This window comes from Agelaius tricolor, unplaced genomic scaffold, assembly GCF_023055355.1.
Source record: "Agelaius tricolor isolate 1412-34295 unplaced genomic scaffold, bAgeTri1.0.p SCAF_6, whole genome shotgun sequence".
NCBI classification, from domain to species: domain Eukaryota; kingdom Metazoa; phylum Chordata; class Aves; order Passeriformes; family Icteridae; genus Agelaius; species Agelaius tricolor.
In genome coordinates, this window is record NW_027269266.1 from 14,389,958 (window position 1) to 14,408,940 (window position 18,983).

The 18,983-nt window shown below is 39.7% G+C and overlaps 1 protein-coding gene across 1 annotated transcript in view; it reads right to left on the reverse strand.

The window, feature by feature from the left end:
- The window catches only part of PDSS1 (decaprenyl diphosphate synthase subunit 1), a 22,180-nt gene continuing 3,197 nt past the window's right edge, over nt 1-18,983 (reverse strand). The window contains exons 4-11 of the mRNA XM_071428783.1: nt 18,805-18,935; nt 11,975-12,116; nt 10,828-10,939; nt 10,630-10,739; nt 4,942-5,022; nt 4,649-4,762; nt 1,190-1,270; nt 1-462 (exon numbers count right to left, since the gene is read on the reverse strand). Coding sequence (XP_071284884.1) covers nt 322-462; nt 1,190-1,270; nt 4,649-4,762; nt 4,942-5,022; nt 10,630-10,739; nt 10,828-10,939; nt 11,975-12,116; nt 18,805-18,935 — 912 coding nt within the window. The 3' untranslated portion in view covers nt 1-321. The remainder of the gene's footprint in view (nt 463-1,189; nt 1,271-4,648; nt 4,763-4,941; nt 5,023-10,629; nt 10,740-10,827; nt 10,940-11,974; nt 12,117-18,804; nt 18,936-18,983) is intronic.

The following is an 18,983-nucleotide window of genomic DNA, read 5'->3' on the forward strand; positions in this document are numbered from 1 at the left end:
TTCTCATACACTGATTTATATTTATTTTCATTGTGGCCTTTGTGCATCAACATGTAAACATCTTCCCCATCACCCACAATCAATAGCCCCCACTAAAACAATTGTACAGCACTGTTTGATTTGCTCTGAATTGCATGGCTTCCTTCAGTAAAACACTTTAAACTTTAGTTTAAAAAAAAGAAAGTAAAGTAAAACTTAAAAAAAAAGGAGGTTTTTTTTTAAAAAAATAATTTTTGGTGGCTTGTGTTGGAAGCAAAAACTTGAAATAAATGTAGGCACAGTCTGGTAAAGTAGCTGCCAGAAGGAGTGGAAGGAGCTCTCTCACTTGTCCCGCATGAGAACCATTTCTGTCAGGTGCACCAGGGCCTCTCTCTCGGGGGACGGCCGCAGCTTGCGGATCTCGCGCGTGGCCGCGTGGCAGTAGCGCTGGGCGAGGTAGGTGGTTTGCTGCACACCATCACTCTGGGGGAAGAGACAGAAACAGGGACCTGATCAGCCTCCTGCTGCCTTCTGCCTCATCCAGGAACAGGGGGAGGTTCTAAGGTCAGTAAGTACCCTCATACATTATATTCTGATGGGGAAAGAGGATTCGTTCTGTAATCGGGGAAGCCCACCTACCTGCCCCAAACTGTCCAAGTACTGAAACTCATCCATGCCAAAATAGCAACTCAGCCATTACAAAACAGCACTGGTATTAATAACAAAGTAGAAACTAATGGTTTATCCCTTCCCCTCCTGCCCTAAATAGAGGTGTACAAAACCCCCATGCTATTCTGAGAAATAGGTAATAATGGTGCACAGACCATTTCTCAGTCTTTTTAGACCAGAGTAATTTAAAACTGGTATAGGGTGTGCACTGCAGTTACAAGACTGACTGGAAATTACATGCCATTTATACCAGCCGTTGAATACAGCTATGCCTCAGCTGAAGAACTGAGTTCATGTGTGAACTTTTTACTTACGCAGATTTTATGCTGTTGGAGGGAAAAAAAGAAAAAAAGTTCTTCAGTACCTAGCATTTCTGCTAAAATACTGTGCCAGAGGGAGACCTGAGTTGTTCTTACTTGGCATTGTACATTGCATGCTACACAGTAGGTATTTTCCAATGCAGCCTTGCTATTTTACTTCAGAGGCAATGAATTTCAGACTGAGCAGCAGGGAGAGCAGAAATATTTGATATCAGTCTTACCTGCAACACGTATTTCCATGCACGTTCAACATCTCCTGGCTTACTGAATCTCCTCATTATCATAGCATTCATTTCTGGAAACTAAGCACAAAGGGAGAAGGTTTGTACTTGCTTTTGAGTTGTTTTCCATGTAGCTGCCTGCCATGCTAAGGTCAGAACACCACCAAAGTGCAGCCCTCTTCCCTGTTGCTGCTGCTACAGGTACAGCTTTAGGTTTGTACTTGCAGTCTGCACAGGAATATAGCAGAGCCCAAACATTTATAACTGAAACCTGGCTCTGGCTCTGCTGGCTGTAGCCAATTGGAAGCAGAAGTCAGCACCTGCCATTTTATCATCTTAAGCAGATGTTCCAGTGTGGTAACTTCTGATGTGGCTACTGCCTGGTGAATAATCTGCATCAGATACTCTATCACAGATGATGATCAGTGTTGGCACTCCTGGAAGAAGCACCTCTGCCCCCACACATACAAAAGAACCTGGGATGTTGGTTCTTGCAATATTGTATAGTTCAACTTGTAAAATCCCCTCATGCAAACACTGGCTGTTACATTCTCTTACATTTTCCATTGTGCTGGTATATTATATACACAGATTTTTTTTTTTTTTTTTAGTGAGATAAAAATGACAACTATAAGGTATTTTGTTTTCAGCCACATAGCATTTGTAGTTAGCACTGCACCCTCAATTCCCTACAAATCAAGCAGGTAACTCAAGTCAGTTGTTTTGAGAAAAATCACATCACTTAGGTAAATATGCAGCCTCTTTCTTAAGACAGCCTAGAAACAGAAAAACCTAGTGCTTAACAAAATAAGGCTACAACTCAAGGCAGCTACTCCACAGAAGAATTCTTTTTAAGGGAAAGAAAGAGCTGTTTGTTCTTGTTGCCTGAAAGGATTAGAGTCAAACAAAGATGATGTTATTGCCATATACTTGTAAATAATGATCTGCCTTCCTTGCACACCTTTGGGCCTGCAACTGCAGCTTTACAGCCTTGTTCAGGTACAAACATGTAGCACCCTTCAGTGCTGTGACAGTCTCCTATTACTCATACACAGTCTTGGAGATGCATTCAGAAGTTCAGTGATGACTCACACTTCATCTAAAAGAGGAAAGTCATGGCTTTTTCTAGATCCTAGCTTCCTTGCCAGGTAATGACAATTTAATTGCAGTGTTCATGCAATCAATTTTCACATTATTCATATTTACAGTTATATAGGATGCATATGGGATCACTTTTTATATTTAAGCATTAAAGGACATGAAGATCCCCAAACTTGTAAGGCAGAGCTGTTATTAGCAATTCTGCCTATTTAGTGGGCAGCACATCAGCATTTAACAGGAATGCTTATAATAAAAATAAACCTTCCTTCTTCAGCTGTACTCGCTTAAGAGGAGCTTTAGAATTAGCATACACTAGTGTATTTCCTTAAAAAATAAATGGGGAGTTGTTTTTTTACTGAGTGAACTAACTTTAAATACTGAATAAAGAGGTACTATATCAAGGTAAACATTTTTTTCTCCTTAATATTCTAATGCACAAAGATGTATTTCAGAGGGAGGGGAGAGGAGAGGAAGAAAAGGCATCTGCCACTGGAGATCCAGAGCACATTAAAAACTAACAAATGTTTGTCAGGAAGACAACTGGAAGGGTACCAGCTACATGAAAGGATAGCAGCAATACTAATCTGAAAAGACAGCCTATAATTAATAATTACACTTTGGACTGTCTTCAAGTCCTGGCTCATGAGGTTTTTTCTCAGACACAAATATATGAAATATCTTTTAGTAGCATCATGAGTGTTGGTTGAAGCTCCACATTTTTTAGCACTCATGCTTTGTTTATATATCAGTTAAGTCTGCAGTGCTGTTGTTCCAGTTTCTTGAAAACAGCAGGACATTTGCAGCAAAGAAGCCTTCTGGTTAATGCAGGAAACTTTATAAGACGGTCAAGTTATATTTCAATGCAAAAATGTACACTTCCCATCTATCAAAGATATAAATGAGGAAAAAGTGGCCTACAAAGAACAAGATTTTACAATAGGAGTGACAGATTTTATTTTCTTTTATTTCTATGTTATGAACTAATTTATCTTGTAAAGCTAATTAAAAGACAGATGAAGTTCAAAGTCAGAGACAGACAACCCAAACAAATGAATAAGAAATAGTTTTAATTTAAAAACTGGAATATTCAACACCCACAAGACAATCAATGTCACCCATTCTCTGCCAAAACTGGGTATTGGCAACATGCCTTGTTTCCTTCTGCACGTGGCTTTAGCACACACAAAAACAGTTTTACAACTCCATCCTCCCTCTCTGCCTGAGTGTCTCACTGTTCTTTGGACAGCTCCAATTGCTGATGACACAGTTCTGAAATAATGATTCAAGAATATGCTTGTGAAGCCCCCAGATGAGTATGGGGAGACACTGAGGACACAGAGAAGGTTGTTCTCAATATGCATTCATCTGCTTTGTCAGTTGGCTGATACTCTGTGCTCCTGTCTGTTCTGAGATACAGATCCTTGGAAATGCCCAAAGGATAAGGAAGCAAACAGATGTGAATGCTCCACCTCCCCCCACAACAGGCTCTTTTAGAGGGGGAAGTAAATGTCAAAGTTGTTGGGTTTTTTTAAATGATGTAGAACTTTTCCCATGTCAAGCTCTAAGCAATTCCACTGAGAGATCATAGATGAGAGCTCTGCTGGAACTAACTGTGCCAGCTTTTATATCACGCTGTGGAGCCTGGTAGGAAGGACTGCTTTTTAAGTCCCAAATCTGCTTGCCTCTGGTGAACAAGACACTAGAGCAAGGAATTAAACCAGTTTCTTTCCCATTTATGGATTAGCACAAATTTTAATGTTTTTCATGCTGCTCACAGTTCCATTTTCATTTTGCTCCTCCAAATAATTTCCAAGGCACTGAAAATCTTGACCAATTTTAAGCCTGTTTTATTTATGGCAGTCCCTTTTCTCTTACCCAACCTGCAGACAGGAAACCTACTCATGTTTGTAAATGGATAATACTTGAGGACAAAGAGATGAAAAGATCAAATCCAATAAATAAAGGTACCCACCTAAAGGCAAGGCAGGGATTTCAATTCTTGGCCCCAGATGGATACAAAGCTCAGAACAAGGCAAAAAAGCCTACATACACAGTCAAGCTTGGGAAGAGGATGTCTCAGGAGAAAACACAAGCAAGAAGCTACTTAGGAATAACCTACACAAAATGTCCTAAAACTCTCAATACCTAGAAGTGCCTAACAGTAAGTAGAGTTGTGCAGGAAGGTGTTTCCCAGAACTTATATGTGCACAGGATCCATCTGATACTGAACCTACTGATTTGCCACATGTGCCCAGGCCCCTCTCATCACTGACACTGGAGACCTGATGTGTTTCAGCTGGTCCTGTGAGGAGCAGTTTACACTTTTCATTTTGAGCAAACAGCTTCCTGCTGACTTACCTGTCGACAAGCAAATAAGACAGGGCCTGTGGCTAATCCAAGCTTGAGATCTGCTGCTGTTGGTTTCCCCAGATGGTCAGCACATGATGTAAAATCCAGCACATCATCTATCAACTAAAAAAATAAACATACAGATTATTTAAAATTTCTTTTTTAAGTATTAGTGCTAAATACAGACTAATCCTTGTTAAAGACAAGATTTGTAGGAAGGATTAAGACAGCCCACTTTGATTTCTAAAACACTTTGGAGAAGTTTAGATTTTAGATTCCATTTAGTTCAACAAAAACACTACCTGAAAAGCTATGCCAACGTTTTTTCCATACTGGTATGCAATCTCATGAACTTTGGGGTCAGGGCAGCCTAGAATTGAAACCTGAAAAGACAAAAACCCCAAGTAAATAGAAAGCTTTAGTTAACTAAAAGTTAGCACTTTTAGCCCTTGACCATAGGTGTGACCCAGCCAGCACAGGCTGGAGGGATCTGGGTAAGGCTAAAAAAGCTGACTTGAGCACATTCTGGCATATCTCAGTTCATGGAGACACAAAACTGGCCAAGCTTACTAGAAAACAAGGCTGAACAGCAGTGCAGTATTAAAACTACATTCACATCTGCAAAGAGATTAGCTTCATTAAATATTTATCAGGCTCAGAAATTACAATGCAAGGATAAAGAGAGAAGAAATGTGGATGCACTTTACATGCAGGGAGGGTAGTAGTTGTATGCAGTCCAGTGATGGGGAAATTAAACTAATTACATACATAAATCAGCCAGGGGATAATTGGAGGTCAGATAGCAGATAAATGGACATTACATGTCTCATAAAAGATTACAAAGCTGGATGTGTTGGACCTGGTACAGCAGGGGCAGTTGACATAAGGATGATTATTTTTAAGGTGATGTTAACTGTATCTGACTTGCTCAGGAAGATGACTTGATTAGCCTGCAGGCAAAGCTACTGAGGGATAATTAGTGGCAAAGAAAAGACAGCAAATGAAGAAAGCACACCAAGCTCACAAAGGTATCACTGAACTGAGATAAAACATTTTACGTGAATGTACAATCAACTACTTGAAAGACAGAAATTTTGCTGAATAAACTTCACAAAACTAAAATATAGGACATTAACTAAGGTTTGAGAATTAATATCTTGCCTGGAAGTAAGGGCATTTATGCTATTTGCATTTATGTACTGATTATACATTTTGCAAAATGAGGTTGGTTAAATACTCAGATTGATTTCAACTTTCAATAAACCAATTAGAACAGGGGACAAAAATCCACCCTGGTTTATTGCAGGCATTCCAATTCTGCTGTGACCAATGCAAGGAGTGAAGATACATTTTACTTTAGACTAAAAATATATGCTAGGAAAACACAATATAAAAAAATAAGTATGTGTGTGTGTATGTATGTGTATGTATTCCTCTTTAAGACTGTGTAAGGTAGGTTCATAAAAAACCCCTCCAACCCCAAAACCAACCCCAAACAAATCCAGCAGTAGCTTTGGAGGTGAACGTGAAGATGGAAATAAGAAACAACATTATATCCTAATAAATGTGATGCAATTTGCACAAAATGAGAGATGATTTCATGCAGCAGTGCACTTCATATCTGAGCATCAGAACACTTCCCTGCATCTGTTGATAATAACTAAACCCCAGAGGAATCTGGATGACTGAGAAATTAACAGCATCATACATTCTCCACTTTTACTTAAAAGAGGACAGTATAGCAGGAAAATAATGCTACTTATCTCTAATAATCATACAAAATCCTGAAGGCTATTAAACAGAGAGAACTGCAAATATGAGATATTTAAATAGATGTTGCTAGGGACTATCAAAGTAGAACATTTTGCCTTTTTATCCTCCTTTTGATGTTTGTCTCTTAAATAGCAGTATTTGCCCGAAGACCTAACATCTACTGCTGTACCACACAAGCTTTTGGTTGCTTCTGTAATATAAATCACATAATGCCAGCATGGCAGGGGGACTGCATCCACCCTGTTCCAATGAAATCCTCACCTACCTCCACATTTCCTTCCATGTGGAGGATTAAAATACAGAATTCAGTGACAAAATCCTGCTTAATGGCAAAGGGTCGGAGTGGGCAGTAGCTGGCAGAGGGTGAGAGGAAGTGCTGTGTAAAGAAAAGAGCTTCCTCCATTTAACCTGAAAGGTCAATTCTTGTTCATAGACAAAAAAAAGGACAAAAAAATAATATAAAAATTCGGGAGATTTTTTCTGCCAGTCATCCTCAAGTGAACAACCCTCTGACCATGACCACAGAATAAACCTGCAGTTGGGTTGTGTCTATCAGGGAGTTCCTTCAGGATGCAATTGCTCAATCTGCTCTTGTGGATTGTTGCCCCCAGCTGGACACTGGCCGGGCTGCAGCCAGGCTGCCTGTCACTCCCACACAGAGTTTAACTGGAGCTGTACTGGGGTAATGCTCGGGGATAATACCCACATTTGCAAATACAAATCAGGATTACCAACTCAATACAGTGATGTGTGTTTAAATGATAAAACTCCCCCTTTGAAAACAGCCTAGAGCTCCCCAGATAGGTAGGACTGGCTCATGACAAATTTAATCTTGGAAGACTTCAAGCCTGTCCTCCACTAAATCATGATGAAAAATCCTTCCTAATACCAAGTAAAACAAATTCTTTAGAAATGTTCTTTGAATTCAGCAAAGCAGGACAATCTCCTTGGTGTTCTTTCAAACACACTTTTTGCAAAAAAAGAAGCTGTTTCTGTTATGTTATATGAGAGACTATAAACCAATTTTGCCTCTTTACTGAATTTCACATCCATAAAATACATTCTCAGCTCTGGGTAGATATATCTTGCTCTGATATTTAATATGTGACAATATGGCAGCTGGAGTTGAAAGCATTTGCACATCTCTACCAGTGCTCTTTAGGTCAGAGAGGAAAACCTACTGCTGGGCCAGAATTTGCTTGAATAAACACTACAAGAGATGTTAGTTCTTGTAGTCCTAGATTTGTGGACTCCGTGGAAAGGAAAAGGCTCTAAAATGTTCCCCTTTTCCAGCTATTCTTCTCCATGCCCATCTCCAGAAGCAGTCAGGTTCCTGCCTTCTCATTCCTGGCTCATCCACCCCTGTTTTTCTAGACAGGAGCAGTGTTCCTCTTTCCAGGAGAACCACAGAATAGTTTAGGGTGGAAGGAAACTCTGAAAGTCATCTGCTGAAAGGAGAGTCTACTTCACAGTCAGAGGTCTTATTTTTCCTGGGCACCAGTTGCACATGCTTGTAGGGTTTTTTGATGGAGCCCTGAGCACACACCAAACTAGGGACTGGTCAGAGCAGGAGCTTACAGGAATATCCAGAGCTTCAGACTGTTGGTTTCTTCAGTCCCTTCCACAGCCCTGCCTTACACAAGGAGACACAAGCTTCCCTTAATATGGAAATCAACAATCTCTAGTGCACCCTTTACACTCAAAGCAAGCAGGATTTAATCCTTCATCTGAAAGTATACCATACAAAATATAAATATATTTATGAGCCTCAGGAATTCACATTACTGCAGGGTTTAAAAAAGACAGAAAATCTGCTCGGGTTATTTTGCTATCTCCAGCTGGCCTGATGACTAAACAGAAATTCCACTCCAGCTTTATTGTTTCTGAATTCTTGAACTAAAGTCACCTCATGTTTCTCTGAAAAATGCCTTGCAGTAACTAAGGTTTCAATGACTCTGGGCCATCTGCCACTGCCTCCTTTTACAATACACTTTAATTGAAATTTTGGTAACATTCCCCCATGCAGAACTGTTGTAGAAATAAACTGGAGACTGGGATGGCTCTTAACATCTTGAACAGACTGTTCTCTCCCTAAGTCCTAACTTAAAGAATTTTGATTTAAATGCAGTAATGCTTTGGTGGTATAGAATGTATGAATTACATTGTATGTCTTGTTTAGACCTTTTTGCAGGATTACCCTCCTCTTCCATTTCTAAAGCATGGCACAATGGAATTCTAAGGTGCCACCTGAACCTGTTTGACATCTTCTTTCCAATTAATACTTGTATTTATTTAATCACAGCAACTAATCAGGTTTTTCCTATCATTAACAGGAACAGAACTGCTTCTAAAACCCATAGTCTCTTCTCTTAGTTTTGTCCCTGAAAACAAGATCTGAATACTCTTGAGTCCCTAACTGAATTCCCTTTCAAGATAGAACTGATGATCCTGCTTATCATTTTTGCTACAGAAAACAGAACTCCCTTCTGATTCCACTTCTTCAGTAGCCAAAGCCATCTAAACAAAAAATCTCAACACTCACATGCAACCAAAAAAACCCCCCAAATCCCTCCCACCAAAAAAAAACCCCTTTTAACTCCTATCAATAGAGCTCTCCTAATCCATGCAGAAAGAAACTGAGGGAAAGATACATATTCAATTCATTGGTACTGTGTGCAGCAATAAGGATTTGCCATGAAGAGAGACCTTCTCTCTCTATTTTCCTTTCTAACACAAATTTTACAGCATATAAAATTCCAGCAGTTCAGCAATGGAACAACTCCAGCCAAACCCCCCCCCGACCAGCATCACAGCCTCAGTCTTGAGGGAACTGCTTAAATCCTTAACTCTTGCAAGTCATGAAAAGGAAAAAGATTAAATTAGCACATCTGTAGGGAGAATCCACCCAGTGGGAATGTGATTTCTTCCATCTGCAAAGATTCTTTTAGGCAGACTGTCAAAATGAATATTAAAATTTGGGTATGTTTTTTCTGGGGTAGCAGAATAATGTCATGCTCTTCACTAATCTAGGTGCCTACTGATATAAAACAAGACTTGCAAAAGAAAATTGCCAGGGTCATATTGCTCATTAATATGAGCAATCCAGAAGACTTAATTTCTTTCCTCCAACTAGAATAAAAGGTATTTTCCCTCCCCTGAAATCCATGTGTCTCATTCTACATGATCATTTTGATATAAGCAATTTTCAACTGCTGTCTGTTGCACAAATGCACCAGTTCCCTGAGAACAAAGGAAGATGATTAACACTAGCACAGATTTTTACCCTAATTCTTTAAGAATTCCTGCTTGTTACAGAATCCATTAGCTATACTGCCTTTCATTAAAAAGAATAAACCAAACTCTCTTTGAGGGTGAAATTATTAGCCACCTCTATTTTCTGCACTAGAACTGAACATCTACTTTTGTGTAAGAATATAATCTTGAATTGGATCTTTTTGTAATCAAGTAAGAGAACTGAGTGACAGGGCTGGATAAAGTAATTGGTAATTAAAACCCCAGACAAATCAAGACAACTCAAGTACATGCTTCGGGTTTTTTACAATGTGATGTAGAGATATCAGGAAAATGTTTTCACCCAGAGGGTGGCTGGGCACTGGAAAGAGCTCCCCAGGGAAGTGGTCACAGCACCAAACCTGACAGAGCTCAAGAAGCGTTTGGACAGTGCTCTCAGCACATGGTGTGACTCTTGGGGTGTCCCATGCAGGGACAGGAGTTGGACTTGATGACCTTGATGGGCCCCTTCCAACACAGCTTATTCTCTGATAATTGTTTCCTCCCACTGTTACCACTTAAGGTCTCACTCAGCACCAATGAGTAGGGCCAGGTGTCAAAGAAGATTTAAAATCAAATTATAGGCTCAAAAATGATCAACTGAGTTTAAAACCACTGTATCAAAGTTCCAGAATTTCATAAATTGAAGATTGCCACTGTTATGATTATTTGAACCTTATTTTCATTCTTGAGAATAACAATAAATCTGTGTATAAATAAAAAACGCAGAGAAAAAGTGAAAACCAATATTGGAGGCTACACAGCTGAACTGTGATAAAATTCACAATCTCAAACCCATTCACGTTCTGGCAGAATACCATTTCAGGGTTTTGCTTAGGAGGGTCTCCAGAGCAAAGAGCAATACTGGTTTAGCTGTGAAGCTGACAGTATGGTATGTTAACTTCAGAAGAGACAGACGTACATACTGCTTTACAACTGTTTGCTATCAGACTCGCCGTCTTCTTAAAAGTCTTCTCGAGGTAGTGAGCAAATCTCTCATTCTCGTTTTCCTTGGAACCCAGCTGGAGGAATTCACCTAAAAAGTTGCACAGAAGGGAGGTTTTGTTTGTGGGTTTACTGCTTAGGCAAGCAAACTGGAAGATAAAAACAGGAAAAAACCTTACCACGCACCAGATCTTCAATCACCTGAGTTAGAACAGAGATGATAGTGGTATTTCCAATTCGTGCTAAAGCTACAGAAGCAGCTGAGAGGATGAAGTCGCCAGCTAGAACAGCCTAACAACAACAACAAAAAGGTGATCCCTTAAGTCTTCTCCTGTGTTACTACAGACCATAGAATTTCCTTTAATTGTCAGATCTACTCACATTACAAAACTTTCCCACATAAAGCACAGATATCTCATTTTAAGAGCGAAAAAACACATAACCAAATATTGAAATCTGAGTAATTTCTGAGTCCCTATCATATGGTACTGGTGATATTTCTCTGTATATGCACTGTCCCCCCTGTATGCAGTATGTGTTTGCTTATGAAGTTTTTTTGAACATTAGTTCTCTATTTGACCATTCTCTTGTGGCTGTTACGCCATGTGAACTCTGAATTACCCCAAGTTCCTTCCTTGTATTTTCTGGTGAAGACCTTTCTTGTAATGCTCTGTGAAGAAAACACCAATTTAAAAAAAAAATTCCCGCTGACTGAAAACATTTTTGTGTTCACCACTGAATCAGCATTCAGGATGAGGTACAAGTTAAAAGTATTTCAATGCCAAAATCAGTAATAATCAGCAATAATCACAAAAGGGGCCAGGTTGGAAGGGGCCAGAATCGTCTGGTCCAACCTCCCTGCTCAAGCAGGGTCATCCCAGAACACATGGCACAGGATTGCATTCAGATGATTCTTGAATCTCTCCAGTGAGGGAGACTCCAAAGCCTCTCTGGACAATTTGTTCACATTCAGATGGAACTTCCTGTGCATCAGTTTTTGTCCTCTGCCTCTTGTCCTATTACTTGAGAAGAGCCTGGATCCATCTTTGTGACACTGCTTTCAGATATGTACAACGAGGGCCCCTCTCAGTCATCTCTTCTGGAGGCTGGACAGGTGCAACACTAACACACTTCAACCATTCATTATCTAATGCTTCCAACAGTTCAGAAAAAGAAAACACATTTGTCTCACTCACAAACTGTGCACACCTCTTCATATGTTTTCTGACACATTCCAAGACCTAGCCATAGTAGCGTTACAAACCTCTAGGTATTTGTGCTCTGCTGAAATTCAAAGGCAAGCCTTGCACGTATTAGCAAACTCACTTTCCTCTCTCCCCAGATTTGATTAAGTGTCCTTTTTCCTCTGCGAGAATTTGCATCATCAATGACATCATCATGAACTAGACTGGCTGTATGGATCATCTCAGCAATTATGGCCACAGAGCGCTGGCTTGCTTGCACCTCCCTAAAATAAAAAACAAGAACTGTCAAATCATTAAATCAATTATATATGCTGCAGTACACTACAAAATTTCTATTAAAAACCAAACAAAAAATGTTCCTCTGAAAACAGCTGTCACAGCTTTTTCCTGGTCTGACCCCCTTCTTTCAAACCTGGAATTAGGAAGACAAGAGAAAGTAAGATCACATTAGTACAGTAAATGCAGAGGGATGAGTCCATCCTCATGAGGCCTATTTCTACATTGCTGCATTAACAGTACTGCAAAACTCCTGTGTTATTGACTTTAATCTCTCTAAATCCAGACTGCAATAAACAGCACAGCATCAAGGATGCTTGGCTCCAAGACTGAAGTCTGAAAAACAGCAGAGAAAAGAATGAAAAAGAATGACAGGTAGCTCTGTAGATGAGTTTTAAGTTTTCCTTATCTCTGTTGCTCTACCTACAAATATGGCATCACAAACTCTACAGCTGGATAACTCTAAGCAGCAAGCTGGAGAGATCAGAAGGAACAGAAACCTGCATTCCACATTTGAAAGACATAACTCATAGATCTTATCCTTGATGTTACCTGATTACCTTAAAACCCCAGAGGTTCTTCAGAAGCCTGAGGAATTAACTAGAATTCTACTGCAAGCACTTTAGGACTGTAAACACCAACTACCTAACACATATTGGAACTCAGCCTTTGGGAAGATCTAACACTGATGATTCAATTCTCAGTAGTTCACACTACTTTTTTTTTTAAAGTAGGTGAAAAGAAGGTAAGGGAAGAACACAGAAGCAATTATCTAGAGAACAAAACTGGCAAAAAGCACATAAAAGAGCCAACCTAGCTCACACAAAGGACCATCTCCCTTAGTATCCAGCTTCCACTGTCTTCTGGTATTTTTCTGTTTTCATCATGGGTTACATGCAGGATGCCAGAAATGGCTATCCCAGTCAGTCCTGCCTCATAGGTGTAATAACTCCTCATGGACATTTAAAATGCCCCACATACAAAACAGTAACACAAAGACCCCAAAACCCACAACACAAGAAAGAAACTACTTCTGATATATAAATAACTGTATACTTCTGGTATACAGACAACAGAGAAAAATCATACTATTTCACAGGAGAACAGAAAAAGAACTGAAACAGAAGATAATTTCACCTCATGTAAGGGAATTTAAAACTTTCCTGCACTGCCTATGTCCTTTAAAATGTAGTGATTAATCACAAAATGAAAGAACATATTGCAGTCTGCTGACATAACACTGCATTCTGACACCTACCTCTATACAGAATTCTGCACTGCTGTCAGTGGGAGTTCTACATCCTGAACAATAGCAGGATGACTGGGGTAGCTCACAGGCTGTGAAAATATGGCTTTTACACAACAGAAAATAAGAGCTGGAAACCTTTATGGTTCTTTGGAGGCAAGTCTTAATGTGGACTAGTGATTTAATCAAATGCAAGTTCAGTGTAAATAGTTTTCCAAAACAAATTACTCTTACTAAGTAGGAGAAAACTTACCTTCAAAAAACTGTAAAGGTCTCCAGCCTCTTTCATGCACTGTTCTCCTTTTGGGGATTCCCTTTTTCATTAATTATGTCAGCAGACTGGACTTCCTGCTGGGAAGCAGCAGTAAATGGCAACACTCACTGACACACTGAAATATTTCAGTAGTATGGAGACAGCATACAACCAGTTATTTCACAAGCAGGTTCTGAAAAGTTCTGCATTATACTCTATCTTATCTCTGACAATGACTAAAAATGGCATAGGAATGTTCATGGTTTCCAGAATGTTGTATCAAATGTGACAATTTCATCTGAAGGGGTTTTAAAACTACTATTTCCACAAAGTCTCAAGCAAGATTCTACCCAGTGCTGGCAAAAAAAGTTCTGCAATTGTTTCTTGCATGCATCTTGTGAGCCTAATTCTAGATCGGTGCATGCCTGCTTTTAGGGGAAAGGACACAAACCCCAGGATCTTTCTCATCCCCTGCCATTTTTCATTCAGCTTCTCCTGCAAAACAAAAGCAAAATGTGGCAATAACTCAGTAGATAACAGCAAATCCAGTAAGTGGAAAGATGCCATTTTTAGTTCATTCTCAAAGTAAAGAGGCCCTGAGATGATGTATATTTACAGATATTTTATACAACTAATCATGTTCTGTTTTTCAATAGGACCCTCTGCTTGATTCAGTGATAAGGTTTTATAGATGTGCTGTACCCTGAGGTGTTTTCCATTACAGAACTTGTTTCATGAACACTGAACAAGCCAATGCTGACCATACAGGTTAAGAAACCCCAAATGTCTCCCTCCAAATATCCCTGTCCAAAATCAAAACAAACACAAAACAAACAACCAAAACCACCCAACGATGGTGAGGGCTGAACTCAAAACCACACAAGCCAGTATTTACACTCTCCAACAAAAATCTTGGAGGCAATGTGTTTGCCAGTAAGTAAACACTGCCAGTTTAAGGACAGGAAATGAGCATAAGAACTTGCAACATTGTTGTGCTATGGCCAGAGTCCTTCAAGCATCATTCTCCTGCTAAGGCCCTGGGGCTGAAAGAAGCAACCATCTCAGAAACAGATTCTGTGACACAGAAGGGCACTGCAAAGTAGGGGAAGCACAGAGACTGCATGTGCTAACACCAGAGAAAACTGCAGAGCAGCTGGCACCACGGGCTTTTGACAACAACAGTTTGGAGGAGTGAAACAAAAGCCAACTAAGGTTGTTGGCAGGTTCTATCTTTAGGAAATATTCAATTATATTTTACTGTCATTTTATTTGTTTCTCACACTATTCTGATAAATTTATTTCCCTTCCCCACCCACCCCCCCCAAACTTTTGTGCTCACTGTTTTACCTATTATTGTTGTGTTTCTTTGGCCCTCTCTTATTTGCCTCTCTCTTTTTGGTTGTAGCAATAGAAATAAAAACTCTCCTTTGTGAACACTTTGGAGAATACAGAAACACTAGGTCCTGTCAGGCTAAGGGATAATTCTGTGAAGCTCTTCACAGGCATGTGAAGAAATCTAGGCAGTGGATGTGTGAAATTGAGGGTTGCATGACCCCAACTTAAACTATTTACAACAATTCTTACTCCCACACAAAGCAAAGTTGCTATCAATAAGCAAAAAGCCACTGCCCAAGGGACTTAAAGATTCAGGGTGGGACTTAAGACACTTAAAACTTCGAGAGCAAAGAAGCAACACACTTCAGTCGCTTACCTTTTTGGCAGTAATTCAGATAATTCTTTATAAAACTGTCATTTTCCTTATTGTGACCACAATAAAGTGACCTCACTTGAGAAAAACAGTTAACCTGCAGAGGGTATAGTAAATACCTCACTTCATTCAAACCTAAACATAAATGATCAATGTCACCTAACCTGCAAGCAAAGCCACCTGGACATTCCATTCTCCTGAGAAATCTCAGCTATTCTGGAGGAGAAGAGAAAGAGGTCTCTTGGGACTGCCTTGTAAAATCAGGACCTGTAGCCTTCCTAAATTGTTATTTTAACAGCCAAATAAGGAAAAGTATTACCTTTTATACAAAAATTGCAGAAAAGAAGAAAAGAAAATGAAAAAGCAGGCAGAAGCATGGTGGATCCAGCAAGTTATATTACAGTTGAGAATGGCAGCAAGATGAAGCAGAAACTGAAGATCAGCAATACAAACCCCAGAGGCAAAAGTAAAAAAAAAAAATGCTGGGGATGAACAGTACAGGATATTGGCTCACCCTACAAACCTACAGATACTGTGGCCAGTCTCTTCACATGTGGGAACCAAAGCCTCAACAAAGAAAAACAAGCCTGGGAGAAAAATCAGTATTAACTGAGGAAAAGAATGATAAAATGCTTGAAGGGAAATGACAAATTGAAAGTGGAAAAACATCTTAAAAAAACACTGGGAGAAGCAGAATGTAAGGCAAGTATTTTTCCCCCCCAGGTTTGTAGAAGAGTAGCAGAGTTAAAAATATGCAGTATTACTTCTCTACATACACAATTTTCCACACAAACATAAAAAGGTTGGATGAACCATTTGCCACCTGGAGACAATGTTGCTTTAAGAAAGAACAATAATGAATCAATCATAGTATCAATGTGAACTGAAGTATATGCATACCCAGAGCAGGTGTAAGATAGCCAGCTTCAAGCATCTTAAAAGCAAAAGAGAAGAGAAGAAAACACCCATAAAACTTTATCAGCTCACAGGAACTGGCTATCCACAGTACAAATGTAAATTCCTTTTGCATGGCCTTGCCAACCCTCAAAAGCATTGGTTACTATGCACCAGCCAACAAGCAGTACAGTGAAGACTTGTATCAACATAAGGGATATTTAATTACAATCACAGGCCTGGAAAAATTGGCACAGGGCACAGAACAGGAAGGTAAATACCCCGAGATTTCATTCCATTCCTTTGCTGAACACTTTTGTTCCTGCCACTCAGAATTTCATTCTAAAAGCAACATGACAAAGATGGTGACTCAGACTGGTTTGTACTAGGAACGTTCAGGTTATTGAGGAGGCCTTTGAAACAATGAACATATTTTGAAGGTGCTGATTAGAACCACAACAGATGTACAAACACTGCCAAATGACACAGGCATCCAGAAATCAGAGGATTTATGCTGAGGGCTGGCTACTGCAAAGCAAACACTCGCCCCAGGAATATGTGGTACCTTCTTAGTGGCATAGGGCAGGTCTCAAAACTGGTCCTGACAGTTTTGAGACAGCATAACATGTGGACACGAATATGTCCATGAGCATGTACAAATGTCAAAAGACAGCAAATATGCTTTGAGCATACAGGCAAATTCAGTCTTTCTACTGCTACCTCTCTTTGATTCACTGCTCTACTCCCACACTGTATGACATCAGTTCCAGCCTTCTCAGCACTGCACACATGATTTTGTTCATAAGCTTTTCATGCTACACACTAGAATGAGATAAAACTATTTTTACCATTATTTTGATTCCAAAGATGCCCCAAAAACTCACTGTCCCTGTTGTTAAATCTCCTCCAAAATTTCAATTCTCTTAGAAACATAATGCTTTGTTTTAAGTAGCTCTTTCACTCTGTTCCTGATAAATTTGTAGACCACAAGCCTTCAATCTTCATGATTATCCTTGCAATCCACCCCTGAAGCCAGGTGGACTTAACTCATTTTGAGCACAGGGATCAGGCACGCTGATGATTTCAGGAAGTGTGATGCACACTCCTGTAGCTGAACTGGATGGCTGCTGCATGCTAGGATATCTTTGACGGTTTTCAGAACAAAGGTGGTTGCAAACCACACTGGGGTTATGCCCTAATGGGACACCTAAGACCCTACAAGCTCGAGCAGAAAGTTTTGGTTTGCTGTGCCTCCTTACATTTCACCACAGATGGATGATCATCAAGAATGACTCTGCCATCAAAAAGCGCCCTCCTCGCCCTCCTGTTTTTTTCATGTCAAGGTCACTCATGAATACATTAAGACAGTCTGTGGCAAAAGGTATCCCTGAGGATTTGCACAACCAATATGGTTCCTTTTGCTATCTCAGAGTCAATGACAAGAAGCAGTCCTGAACTGACAACAGAATCTGGCTGAAGGAAAGTTCATTAATCCTGGATGATTTTTCCTAAAACAAGAGGCACTGGCACACAGAGGAAAGGATGCTGCCAGCTCGGTTTTGCCTTCTCCTTCATAATTATATTTTCATAGAAGGGGCTACAGGGGGAGGTGTTATCCGTGCAACAAAATACATGCCATGCTCTGAGGTACTAATCAAGTCCAACAAGGCATTAAACTAGTCCTACAAAGAGAAAACGGTGCAAGAGCTCAGAGAAATCCTTTAAGACTGACAAATTAGTCTAGAAACACTTCTGGAAAGGGACCAAAGATTACCTACTTGAAATTCTATACAAGGCAAGACTGGAAGCATAGCTGGAAGGCAACTGGAGAACACTCCAGCCAACATCCTTCCTCAAAATGCAAACATAGCAGTTGACAGGAACGTGTGGAGTGAAGCATTTGCAGCGAGCCAGACTCAGGAGTGATAGAGAATACAGGCCAAGCATGATCTTCTGCCCAGTTAAAACTGCTTTCAAGTAACTTGGAGATCATAAGGATTACACCAGACTAATTAGCTTAGAATCTTACATAAAGCGTAGAAACTTGCTACTAGAGGGTGGGAAAAAAATACTCTTACTGTTTTCAAAATCTCACAGCTTTGAATGTAATCATAACACCTCTTTAATAGCTTTTCTGCACAATTACTAAAAAAATCTCATACCAAACTTATCACAGCAAACTTCTTACCTGTGACCGGAGTTTAATAAGAACAGGACTGGTTACAAATGAAAATACTTCATGAAGTCTATATAGTTTCAAAGAGTATTAAAGGTTCTAATAAAGCATTTATGCAAGAAGGTAGAATTGACTAAAAGCTTTACAAATATATTAATTCAGCAACATTATTTATCCACCCTGCTTACAAGTGCAGTAGAGTCCACAATTTAATACATGGAAATATGTAATAAACCCAGCAGCTCCTTTTGCACTGACAACTACAAAAATACAGCTTCAAGATAGAACTTACATTCAGGTTTTACTGAGGAGCCTTTTATTTTCATAAAGTATTTTTCAGAGAGACAAGAATGACAACTTTCAAGCATGATGTGTGTATCTGAAAGTGACCAACTCACTTGGAATTATTATGGTGAATGTTGCAAGCCCGAGCCATTAGCACCACAATCATTGGTCGAAAGGCCTTTCCCTTCCCATCAAAGTAATAATCACACATTTCCTTAAGTTCTGCTGCAGAGACCAGCAATTCCTACAAAAAGGACAAGAGCATTTCAGCATGGAAGTCACAAAGTCAGTC